Raw genomic sequence first — 13,289 nt, forward strand, 5'->3', positions numbered from 1 at the left:
GGGCGAGGTTTTCTAGTTCAAATCAGGCTAAAGGGACATGACTACCGTCTGGAACCCAGTGTGCAAAACACCAGAGTGATATCCACCAGGCAGAGATCATCCTCACCCCCGCATTTCAACACAATCGTTAATAACCAGTCTTTCTTTTTTTTTTTTTTTTTTAAATACTACTCTCTGTGTGATAAAAACAAGCTCTTCTCTGCTTCAGAAAACGTGTTTACTGCTCAGCCATCTGTTCTCCTCGTCTGGAATATCCACTGTCCTACGTGCCCTTGAGAGCACATCCTCCCAGTGATTTCAGTTCAAATGACTGCCCTGCCCCTTCTCCTGTCCTTCTCATGTTGACCGCCAGCAGTTACTCAGAGATTCACGTGTGTTCTGTGTCCCAGCTGGACTCCAAGACCACTACAAAGAAGAGACTTGCTATGAATCCCCTGCGGCACCCGGCACAGTATATTCTGAACAGATAAGGAAGGAGTGAACTCACTCCTCTAGAGCTGCGTTGTCCACCACGGTACCCACAAGTGGCTACTTCAATTAAGTAAAACTAAAAAATTAAGAGTTCAATTCGTCAGCTGCCCTGGCAGCATTTCATGTGCCTGGGTGCCCCTGCGGCTCCCGTCCAGGGCAGCTCAGATACAGAACATTCCCTCCACGGCGGGCAGTTCTGCCGGGTGGACATGCTGCTCCAGAGAGCACAAGGGTGCCCGGTTCTCGTCAAGGACACGATGATGGCAGCGGAGAGACAGAAGCCTGCTGCTTACTTTGGAATGCGTCTCCAAGGCCCCAAATAGCTCAGGTACGCAAACTATGACCATCTGCTCTCATTTCGCGTACAGACTGGGCAGTGAGCAGACTGGGAGTCGAGCAGACTCTGGTTTGCCCCTGGATCCGTCCCTGATGTCTAGGCCTAGAGAGGAGAGTCAGGGGACATCAACTGGCCCGCCCAGTGCCGGGAGCCATGCTGATGGAACTGCCCTCCAGGCAAGGGCGTGGAGCAGACCATCCTCACCCCAGGTATGCGCCCCTCTCTGCACAGACACTAAGCTACTGACCGCAGGCAGCAGAGCGAAGGATGTGTGGGAGCCGCACCTTGAAGGAAAGTGGGCATGTACCTGCCAAACACTCAAAACGCACGTTGAGAGGTGTTAGGATGGCAGTCCACCTCAGCAAAGCCAAAGGGGGAAGACATTTCTTGAGCAGAAATGCATGTGTGCCACAATTATTATGTTTTCAAGAAAATTCTCCTTAGACACCCCAAAGGCAATTTTAAACCACAGACCAGCATTGCCCTCCCCCATTTTAACACAATTAAATGAAGCTTTTAATATATGAAATGCCGGAATTATGAGTCACCAGTATTCACATATACCTGACAGTGAGAGCTTTATCTTCTAACGTAAGCCATTCTGCTATAACACTACTGCACCTTCCAGCTACAGGCTATGTATCCATCACTTTTCAAACATCTCAAACAAAGCTGTGAAAAGTCACCTGGGCACCTGTGTAATGAGTGCTTTTGGTGGACGTTTCTTGGGGGCATCATCTCCCTTGCTCTTTTACATTGCATTAAATCTCCGTCTACCCCTGAAAAATAACACAGTGTAATGGATAAATCAAAGTCGCTTAAAAAATGAAAGAAAAAATAAAGGAACAGAATCAGAGAAAGCAGAGAATAATCAGAAAGACAAAAGTGAACAAAGAATCCCCCACACACAGCTTCCCAAGGAGAAGAAAGGAAAAATAGTTCGAGAGAGGAAAAAAAAAGTTTGCACAGCTAAGATTCTAAATAAAAGCACACAACGAGGGGGACGAGGAAGCTAGGAGGAAGCAAGGAACGGGCAATCTACACCTGCACTGACAGAAACCTGCTGAATATCTTAGTGGTGTTACCAGCTGGACCAAACTCCCGTCGACCTGCAGAATTCTGCAATTTTGATCTCACCTTCCTGTTAATCTAGAAACGGGAGCAGCTGTGGTGCATAAGAACCGCTAACCTTAGGAACACGGGAAAGGCTGACGCGGCTCAGGCCTATGAGGAAGCACGGCCAACTGGACCTGAGTTTACCCACCTCGGTCCCCCCTCGAGTGCTTTCTTATTCCTGATGAATTCCCTGACATTCAACATAGTCCATGGGTGCCTTCGCCTGCCCCTACCAGCGTCTTACTCCAAACTGAGGAAGCACAAGTCAGGGCCCCTTTCTGCGTGGGCTCTGCTCGGCCGCAAGGCCTCAGACTGGCCTCCGGATTTCCACCACCTCCTGTGCGAATGCAGAAGGGACCTAAATGTCACCTGGTAAGGTGACATCAAACGCAAGCGTGTGCCCTTAGTTCCGGGGGTTGGGGGCAGGGCAGAGAGAAGGGGAACGTGCCGTAGCACAGGTCCCCTGACATCCGTGACGAGACCGCAAGGCACACAACAAGCCAGGGACGGGGTGAGGGTGTCTCTGGGAGCCCCAAGGGCAGACAGTAACCTCACACCGGCCATCCCGAACGAGCGTTTATTCTGCTCTACCTTCCTGAGACTCTTTGGGAATGTCTGGACTGAGTCACATTACAGGATAGGAACCAATGGACGCCGAAAAGCTCATCATCTCCACTTTTAAACCTCATACGTGTTACACAGGGTCAAATACAATGTACGAAAGCTCTTCCGAAAATTCATCTAGGGCGTGTGCTACAGCTGTACAGAGAGATCCTGTGTTTGTCATCAGCTTTGTGGAGGTCCCAGCGTCTACAGAAACCAGCGTAGGTGAGGTGAGCCAGAGGACGACGGGTGGCAGCGGATTCCGAGCAGACTGGGCAGGGCTGCGAGCTGCTTCGGTCAACAATGGATCCCTGAGCCCCAGGAGCAGCACAAAGGTCCCGCCTCCACCCAGCGTTCACGCTGTACCCTGGGCCCCCGCACGGAGAAACGGGCACTGCCATACGGTCTCAAGTGCTATGATTACCATTTGGCAAGCAGGAAGCTGTAGGGGTACAAACAGGCACAGGCCAGGGCATCTGCTCGGCTGCGTGAAGGTGAAGTAGAAGCCAGGTGTCACCCATTAAAATCCTGCCACCTCTGTGTGTTTATGGAGATGTGGCCAGTTATAATCGACACTGCAAAGAGTCGTACTTCCCCTCACAGATCTATCGTATTATTTTTCTGCTTGTTTTTTAAACATTTGAAAGTAAGCTTTTTATTTTTCCTGGCTGATTCTTTAAGGATTTAATTACTGTAACAGACTCCTAGAAAGCGTATTTTATGTATACCACATTTTACATATTCCTAATTCTGAATATTCTTAACATCCACCCTCCATCTGGCCCCGTTATCAACAGCAGACATCAGTGAGTTACTTCCTAAGGCTCTGTACCTGGGTTGTCCCATACGGTAGGCACTGGCCAAACGTGGCAAGTGAACCCATGAAACCTGGCTAGTTTGAGCTGAGATGCCCTGTGAGTGTAAGATACACACAAATTTCAAAGGCTAGGTAACGAAAAGGAATGTAAACTATCTCAACTATTTTTTTTTGACTGATCATGTGTTGAGTAACAATATTTTGGATGTGTCAGGATAGGAAAAAAGTACCATTCAAGTTAATTTCCTCTGTGTCTTTTTGCTTCTTTAATGTTGCTATAACAAAATCTTACATGGTGCTACTCGTATCAGATAGCAGGACTCTGGACCACCAACCTTCTTGTCTCTTAAAGAGAATGGTCCTACCTCTTGTACTCCTAACTTCAGCTATTTAATGAACTAGATAATCTTCCCTATTCAGGAGCTGACATAGTATTTCAAACTTGTGTCTTCTTCCTTCAACATCTTATCCTTGTTCATAAATAATCTCAGTCCCCTTGGTCTCTGTCTCTAAATGGCATTTGAGGGCCAAAATTACTATCTAGCTCACAGCTAATTGTTACCTCTGTCAACAAAAACAGATTCCAAAGAATGAAAGGAAAACAGCACCAAACATTTCAAAAGCACTAGAAAGTAACCCTGGGTTTCTGGTCAACATTTCTGCAAATATCTCCATTGACTTCCTCATTCTCCTCTGGTTAAACAAGCTTCCCCATGCAACTCTTTGTTTTCAGTTTCACTTCCCTGAGAATACAAGATTGCAGCTACATTAACAAACAGAACTTCCTGGGGAAATGGATTCACAATTCTGAAAAGCAGGCCCACCGAAGAACACCTCATAATAAACTGATGATACGTTGTTATGCAAACAACAGACAGCTGAAGTCAGGCGCTTAAGAATTACAACAGGTATAATCAAGTAGATTAAATGAGGTAAAGTAGCACATTCTGGAAAGTGGTGTTTTATACCAGACATTTTGTAAAAAAAAAAAAAAGAATAAGCAAAGGTGCATTTCTGATAAAGTTCTGCAAGGCCTTACCGCCTCAGAGTCAGGGCGGAATGAGGTAAAGGGCAGAAAACGAAGGGGGAAAGAGGAGCTAGGTCTTATCCTCCCAAAGGCCACTAATTCTTGTTTCTCTGACCAGTTCAGAGGATTGGGTAACAGTGCCAGACCAATGCTTGATAAACTTTAAACTTGCCTTAACTAGCAAAGAGGAGACCCTGGTTGATAACTACCCCTGCAAGCACCACCACATAAGTCACATTCATGGCTCCAGGAACAGGTATATGTGTATCTTGAGTGGGGATGAAGCATAAGGCTCACTTAGAAGTCTAATAAATTTAATTTTAATGGGACACCTCAGTTTGTATTAAAATTCATAAGACTCGCAAAACATGTTCTCTGGACTTTTCATTAGAGGATAAGGAATTTATTTGACAAGTTAACTTGACCATCTAAGCAGGAAAACTCACATCTACAAACTGTACTTACGAATCCCAGATGCTTTTTGAAATTGAGTCATTTCAGATTTAGTAGCTGCATACACTGTTCTACCCAATTAGTTACCTCTATGGGAATTTATTTTACCCCTTAGGAATTCATTCGTTTATATCTCTGGGTCCATAAAAATAAGACTGTTTTTTGTGTACCTTTAAAATAAAAAATCAGTGCCATTACTACTGAACCAGTGAGCCAAATGATCATGGGGGCAAGGTCACACTCCCCTGTAAAATGAGCACAACATCGCTTATATTTAGAATCAGATCGATCTGGAATCATTTCTCAGTTCTGTTCCTTATTAGCTGTGTGACCTTGGGCAAGAAACTTTACCTCTCTGAGTGGTGCCGATTTTGTTTTTAATTAGTCAGGGCAAACATCTCCTCCCACCTTGCAGGATTTTATGAGAGGCAGCACTGATGTATGCACACCTGCACCAGGTTAGTAGCCTACGTAAAGCATGCAGACATTTTTAAAGTCCTATGAAGCCCTCCGGAGACAATGAGGTCAGAACGCGTTTCCTAACCCTGTAACACCGGGTAGTGTCATGAAACATACGCCCAAGCTGTAAGGCAGAGCTCAGAGCAGTTCTCTGTTGAGTTATAAACGCAGCGTTTTCTACGAATTCTACTTGAATTCGCCTCGGTGGGTAAGTTCACGCCTACCACCATCGACTACGGGGCTGTTCGGCGCACACAAGATTGTTAACCGCTCAAAGCCACAGCACGGGTGTGCACCTCTAACTCCCCGGCACTTGGGTGAAAATGTAGATTCTGATTGGGCAGCTGTAGGGTGGGGACTCGGGCTCTGCACTGCAAAACTGCTGCTCCCCGGTGATGTCCCTGCTGGGAGTCACTCGGACCAGCCAGACCGCTGAGCAGGACTCCTCCGCCGCCTCCGCGCTACAGATACTTGGGTGTGGAGCAGTCGCGGTGGCGTGGAGCGGTCCTGTGCACTGCGAGAGGTTCCGCCGCATCCCAGCCGCTACCCTCTGGACGCCAGCAAACTCCCACCCTCCAGCTAGGCTGCCCCAAACGCCTCCAGACGCCGGCAGAGGCCCCCAAATCGGCGGGTACAGGACGCTGCCCTGTAGGATGCTACGAGCAAGGTGCGTGCACCTGTGGGCAAGCCTGCAGTGATCCTAGAGGCCGGGGTGCAGACAGGGAAATGGAGGCCCGGCTGCGCACGCAGCGCCCGCGGCCCCCGAGGCCCAACGCCAACCTCCCGCCCGCGCGGTGGTCCCCTCGCACCGCGCCCTCACGCGCCGCCCCCCACGCACTCCGTCCCCACGCGCGGCGCGGCCGCCGGAAGTAAGTGCCCCGGGCGCCGTCGACGCCACAGCCACGAGCGCGGCCGGCCTGACGTGGGCCCCGCACCCCCGCCGCCCGCCAGCCTGGGGACCCCGCACACCGCCCCGCCGCGGCTCACGCCCCTGAGAGCCTGTGCCCCCCGCCCGTGTCCTCCCAGACAGCCCTCGCGGGAGGCGGCCGCAGGCTACTCACCCAGAAGGAGGCCGTCCAGGTCAAAAAGCAGGTGGGTGACGGGACGCAGCGGGGGCAAGGGCGCCGCCATTGTGCCGCCGTCTCGGCCGAGTGGGGGCGGGGAAGAGGCGCGCGCACACGCGCTCCGGGCCTCCCCCGCGCGCCCCGAGCCGTGCTGCGCACGCGCGGCCCCCGGCCTCCTCGCGCCCGCGCCCCCGGGACGCTCTCGCGCATGCGCGTTTGGACAAGCCCCGTGAGCCCCGAGCTGCTCTGCGCACGCGCGCCTCAAGCGTTCTAGCGCGGTCCCTCAAAAATCGCGCGCCCTGAGCCTCCGCCTCCCGGCGCTCGCCTGCGGCTGGCCTCCTTCCGAGACTCCTGGAATACGCGACTGGAGCCGCTCCCGCGCGCTCTGGGCCTCGCCGGCATGTTCTGCGCACGCGCGCCGAGGACGGTCACCCCTGCTGTCGCCGCCGCCGTGGTACGCGCGGGCGCGACAAGTTTGCCCGCATCCTCCACCTCCACCTCCACCACCACCACCACCACCACCACCCCCTCCCCCCGCCCACGCTCACTTCATACCCGTAAACGGGCTGGGATGCTGAGTCAAAGGGCCGAGCAGAGCCGAGTTCCTAATCTGGGTGCCAATGCCTGGCTCGAATTTGGAAAGGGCATGAGGAAGGAGGGAGGGCGTGGAGGGACGACGGCGCATGGGGTTGATGGAAAGAGTGCATAGATGCTCAGGTTGGCATCCTTGAGAGCCACCAAGTAAATGGGTAGCCAGGTGGCCTTAGTTACGGGATCCCCGGTGGCTTCGTCCCCGCCCGGAGCGCCCGTCCCTGGACGCCTGGCAGGTTTCCGTTTCAGTTTTGCCCGCCCGGCTCCCTGCGTGCCTCGTAGGGCGCACGCGCAGTGGCGCGCGAGTCCCCATCCTTTGCGCCTGTATCCCCCGAGCATCCCTGGCTGGTCCATTCTCCCAGAGCAACCCCCCGCCGAAGTTTCATAGGAAAGGGCCGAAATAATAAGACGTTTTAAAATGCCTTGCCGTTTTTGCCTTTATGTCTCATCTGTCTTGGATTGCTATGTGTTTTCTTTTTTTCCCCCAAACTTTCTGAAGGCAACCTGCAAAGCATTCTTTTTTTTCGACCACTCTCAGGAATACCTTCCCACACCCCCGTTTCTATTTAGTGTTAGTTGGCATTGCATATGCATGTTTAAGCATAAAGATAGGATCTTTCAAGAAGCAGAAATAAGAACGTTTCAGAGACTTTAAAATCTGAGCGTTGTGTTTCTGGTGAAGTGCGTAAACTGCACTCGGAGGCATTTGAGTTCAGCAGATGTATCAACAATAAGCAGTAAACCTCTGTGCCTTCGTTTCCTCGTGTGTAAAACCGGGGTGTTAAATGACGCAAGGCAGGTCAAGCTGTTGGAACTGGCAAATAGTATATGCTCAATTCATTTATGTCTTTTTAGAGCTGTCGCTGTGAGACACATTCCCTGTTTTTACTCCAATCATGATTTCCCATTGAGGACCCTGGATCTAAGAGAAGGCAGTTCATCATCCAGTTAGTGGAGGGACTGTGACCCAAATGTGCTAGGCTCCTGTATCAAAGCACCACAGACCGGGTAGTCTCAACAACAGGAAGGTATTGCCTCAAGCCAGAAGTCCAAGATCGGGGGTCAGCAGGGTTAACGCCTTTTGAGGAAACGATTGGTTCCAGGCCTCTCTGCTTGGCTTGTACACAGTGGCCTTATTCCTCTATCTCATCATATTGTGTTTTCTCTATGCATCTATTTCTGTGTCTAAATCTCCCCTTTTTATAAGGACATTAGTCATATAGGATTGCCACCCAGACTCACGACTACATTCTAAGTTCATTACATATGTCAAGACCCTGTCTTCAAGTAAGGTCACACTCTGAGGTACTATGGGTTAGGACTCCTACACTATTTTTTTTATTTTTGAGGGGGACACCATTCAACCTGCAAAAGATTTGTTCCACAAACATCGGGCACATACTGTGTGTCCATACTCACCTACTGGAACCTTTAGAATTCTTGCTCTCAGTTTCCTTCCATTTTTGGAAACAAATGGACACACAAAGGAGAGAGTTCTTTTTCTCTCCCATGGTAACAATGTTGCATCTGTTCATTGCTTAGATAAAAGGAGCATTTTTATTTATTTATTTATTTATTTTGTGCAGGTTTTTTTTCTGACAAATTGACTAAGATATAATTCACATACCACACAAATCAGCCATGTAAGAGTGTACATTTAAATGACTTTTAATACAGTCACAGAGGTGTGCATCCTTCCCCATAATATGTCAATGCTGCTCTCTCACTTCATCCCAGCTTCCCCTTCCACTGCCCCATGCTCTCAAGTCTGCTTTCTACGTCTGCATCTTTATTCCTGCCCTGCCACTTTTTTATTCATCAGTACCGCTTTTTTAAATCGCATATATATGCATTAGGATACAGTATTTGTTCTTCTCTTTCTGACTTACTTCACTCTGTATGACAGACTCTAGATCCATCCATGTCTCTACAAATAACTCAATTTCGTTTCTTTTTATGGCTGAGTAATATTCCATTGTATATATGTACCACATCTTCTTTATCCATTCATCTGTTGGTGGACAATTACGTTGCTTCAGTGTCTTAGCTATGGTAAATAGTGCTGCCATGAACATTGCGGTATGTGACTCTTTTTGAATTATGGTTTTCTCAGGGTATAGGCCCAGTAGTGGGATTGCTGGGTCATATGGTAGTTCTATTTTTAGCTTTTTAAAGAACCTCCCTACTGTTCTCCACAGTGGCTGTATCAATTTACACTCCCACCAGCAGTGCAGGAGGGTTCCCTTTTCTCCACACCCTCTTCCGCATTTATTGTTTGTAGATTTTTTGATGATGGCCATTCTGACCTGTGTGAGATGATACCTCATTGTGGTTTTGATTTGCATTTCTCTAATGATTAGTGATGTTGAGCAGCTTTTCATGTATTTGTTGGCCATCTGTATGTCTTCTTTGGAGAAATGTCTATTTATGTCTTCCACCCATTTTTGGATTGTACTGTTTGTTTTTGTGATGTTGAGCTGCATGAGTTGCTTGTATATTTTGGAGATTAATCCTTTGTCAGTTGCTTCATTTGCAAATATTTTCTCCCATTCTGAGGGTTGTCTTTTCGTCTTGTTTATGGTTTCCTTTGCTGTGCAAAAGCTTTTACGTTTCATTAGGTCCCATTTGTTTATTTTTGTTTTTATTTCCATTACTCTAGGAGGTGGGTTACAAAGGATCTTGCGGTGATTTATGTCCTAGAGTGTTCTGCCTATGTTTTCCTCTAAGAGTTTGATAGTGTCTGGCCTTACATTTAGGTCTTTAATCCATTTGGAGTTTATTTTTGTGTATGGTGTTAGGGAGTGTTCTAATTTCATTCTTTTACATGTAGCTGTCCTGTTTTCCCAGCACCACTTACTGAAGAGGCTGTCTTTTCTCGATTGTATATTCTTGCCTCCTTTATCAAATATAAGGTGACCATATGTGCGTGGGTTTACCTCTGGGCTTTCTATCCTGTTCTGTTGATCTATATTTTTGTGTTTGTGCCAGTATCGTACTGTGTTGATTACTGTAGGTTTGTAGTATAGTCTGGAATCAGGGAGCCTGATTCCTCCAGCTCCGTTTTTCTTTCTCAAGATTGCTTTGGTTATTCGGGGTCTTTTGTGTTTCCATACAAATTGTGAAATTTTTTGTTTTAGTTCTGTGAAAAATGCCATTGGTAATTTGATAGGGATTGCACTGAATCCGTAGATTGCTGTAGTTTGTATAGTCATTTTCACAATAGTGATTCTTCCAATCCAAGAACATGGTATATCTTTCCACCTGTTTGTATCATCTTTGATTTGTTTCATCAGTATCTTATAGTTTTCTGAGTACAGGTTTCTTGCCTCCTTAGGTATGTTTACTCCTAGGTATTTTATTCTTTTTGTTGTGATGGTAAATGGGATTGTTTCCTTAATCTCTCTTTCTGATCTTTCATTGTTAGTGTATAGGAATGCAGCAGATTTCTGTGCATTAATTTTGTATCCTGCAACCTTACCAAATTCATTGATTAGCTCTAGTAGTTTTCTGGTAGCAGCTTTAGGATTTTCTATGTATAGTATCATGTCATCTGCAAGCAGTGACAGTTTTACTTCTTCTTTTCCAATGTGTATTCCTTTTATTTCTTTTTCTTCTCTGGTTGCTGCAGCTAGGACTTCCAATACTGTGTTGAATAAGAGTGGTGAGAGTGGACATCCTTGTCTTGTTCCTGATCTTAGAAGAACTTCCTTCATTGTTTCACCATTGAGAATGATGTTTGCTGTGAGTTTGTCATATATGGCTTTTATTATGTTGAGGTAGATTCCCTTATGCCCACTTTCTGGAGAGTTATCATAAATGGGTGTTGGATTTTGTCAAAAGCTTTTTCAGCATCTATTGAGATAATCGTATGGATTTTATTCTTCAATTTGTTTATATGGTATATCACATTGATTGTTTTGCGTATACTGAAGAATCCTTGCATCCCTGGGATAAATCCCTCTTGATCATTGTGTATGATCCTTTTAATGTGTTTTTGGATTCTGTTTACTAGTATTTTGTTGAGGATTTGTGCATCTGTGTTCATCAGTGATATTGGTCTATAATTTCCTTTTTTTGTGATGTCTTTGTCTGGTTTTGGTATCAGGGTGATGGTGGCGTTGTAGAACAAGTTTCGGAGTATTCCTCCCTCCACAGTTTTTTAGAAGAGTTTGAGAAGGACAGGTGTTAACTCTTCTGTAAATGTTTGATAGAATTTGCCTGTGAAGCCATCTGGTCCTGGACTTTTGTTTGTTGGAAGATTTTAAATTACAGTTTCCACTTCATTACCTGTAATTGCTCTGCCTATATTTTCTAATTCTTCCTGGTTCAATCTTGGAAGGTTGTACTCTTCTAAGAATTCTTCCATTTCTTCCAGGTTTTCCAATTTATTTGCATATAGTTGCTTGTAGTAGTCTCTTACGATCTTTTGTATTTCTGCGGTGTCAGTTGTAATCTCTCCTTTTTAATTTCTAATTTTACTAATTTAAGTCCTCTTCCTTTTTTTCTTGATGAGTGTGGCTAAAGGTTGATCAAGTTTGTTTATCTTCACAGAGAACCAGCTTTTAGTTTTGATTGATCTTTGCTGTTTTTTCCTTCATTTCTTTTTCATATATTTCTGATCTGATCTTTATGATTTCTTTCCTTCTGTTAACTTTGGGTTTTTTTTGTTCTTCTTTTTCTAGTTGCTTCAGGTGTAAGGTTAGATTGTTTATTTGAGATTTTTCTTGTTTCTTGAGGTGAGCATGAATTTTATGAATTTCTCTCTTAGAAATGCTTTTGCTGCATCCTGTAGGTTTTGGATCGTCATGTTTCTGTTGTCACTTTTTTCTAGGTATTTTCTAATTTATTCTTTGATTTCTTCAGTGATCTCTTCATTATTTAGCAGTGCACTGTTTAGCCTTCATGTATTTGTGTGTTTCACTGTTTTTTTTTCCCCCCAGTAATTAATTTCTAGCCTCAGAGCTTTGTGGTCAAAAAAGTTGCTTGATACGATTTCAGTTTTCTTAAATTTTCCAAGGCTTGATTTGTGACCCAAGATGTGATCTATCCTGGAGAACGTTCCTTGTGCACTTGAGAAAAAATTGTGTTCTTCCACTTTCAGGTGGAATGTCCTAGAAATATCAATTAAGTCTATCTGGTCTATTGTGTCATTTAAAGCTTGTGTTGCCTTATTTATTTTCTGTCTGGATGATCTGTCCATTGGTGTAAGTGGGGTGTTAAAGTCCCCCAATATTATTGTGTTACTCTCGATTTCTCCTTTTACGGCTGTTAGCATTTGCCTTATGTATTGAGGTGCTCCTATGTTGGGTGTATAAATATTTACAATTGTTATGTTTTCTTGTTGGATTGATCCCGTGACCATTATGTAGTGTCCTTGCTTACCTCTTGTAACAGTCTTTATTTTAAAGTCTGTTTTATCTGATATGAGTATTGCTATGCCAGCTTTCTTGTGATTTCCATTTGCATGGAATATCTTTTTCCATCCACTCACTTTCAGTCTGTATATGTCCCTAGGTCTGAAGTGGGTGTCTTGTAGACAGCATATATAAGGGTCTTGTTTTTGTATCCATTCAGCCAGTCTGTGTTTTTTTTAATTTATTATTTATTTTTGGCTGTGTTGGGTCTTTGCTGCTGCATGCGGGCTTTCTCTAGTTGCAGCGAGCGGGGGCTACTCTTCATTGCAGTGTGCGGGCTTCTCATTGCGGTGGCTTCTCTTGGTGCGGTGCACAGGCTCTAGGCGCGTGGGCTTCAGTAGCTGTGGCACGCGGGCTCAGTAGTTGTGGCGCACGGGCCCAGTTGCTCTGCGGCATGTGGGATCCTCCCGGATCAGGGCTCGAACCTGTGTCCCCTGCATTGGCAGACAGACTCTTAACCACTGCACCACCAGGGAAGCCCCTAGTCTGTGTTTTTTGATTGGAGCATTTAATCCATTTACATTCAAGGTGATTATCGATATGTATGTTCCTATTACCGTTTTCTTAATTGATTTGGGTTTGTTTTTGTGTGTCTTTTTCTTCTCTTGTGTTTCCCGCTTAGAGAAGTTCTTTTAGTATTTGTTGTAGAGCTGGTTTGGTGGTGCTGAATTCTTGTAGCTTTTGCTTGTCTGTAAAGCTTTTGATTTCTCCATCGAATCTGAATGAGATCCTTGCTGGGTAGAGTAATCTTTGTTGTAGGTGTTTCCCTTTCATCACTTTAAATATGTCCTGCCACTGCCTTCTGGCTTGCAGAGTTTCTCCTGAAAGATCAGCTGTTTACCTTATGGGGATTCCCTTGTATGTTATTTGTTGCTTTTCCCTTGCTGCTTTTAATATGTTTTCTTTGTATTTAATTTTTGACAGTTTGATTAATATG

General features: G+C 45.8%; 2 protein-coding genes across 2 annotated transcripts in view; one reads left to right on the forward strand and one right to left on the reverse strand.

The window, feature by feature from the left end:
* The window catches only part of LOC309978872 (pseudouridine-5'-phosphatase-like), a 67,340-nt gene extending 60,869 nt beyond the window's left edge, over positions 1-6,471 (reverse strand). Inside the window, exon 1 of the mRNA XM_082865524.1 lies at positions 6,345-6,471. Coding sequence (XP_082721650.1) covers positions 6,345-6,414 — 70 coding nt within the window. The 5' untranslated portion in view covers positions 6,415-6,471. The remainder of the gene's footprint in view (positions 1-6,344) is intronic.
* LOC309978871 (steryl-sulfatase-like) overlaps positions 6,063-13,289 on the forward strand; it is a 180,278-nt gene continuing 173,051 nt past the window's right edge. The window contains exon 1 of the mRNA XM_082865523.1: positions 6,063-6,152. The gene's annotated coding sequence lies outside the window, so the exon portion shown is untranslated. The remainder of the gene's footprint in view (positions 6,153-13,289) is intronic.

The sequence above is a fragment of the Leucopleurus acutus genome (assembly GCF_964270905.1).
Source record: "Leucopleurus acutus genome assembly, chromosome: Y".
NCBI lineage: Eukaryota > Metazoa > Chordata > Mammalia > Artiodactyla > Delphinidae > Leucopleurus > Leucopleurus acutus.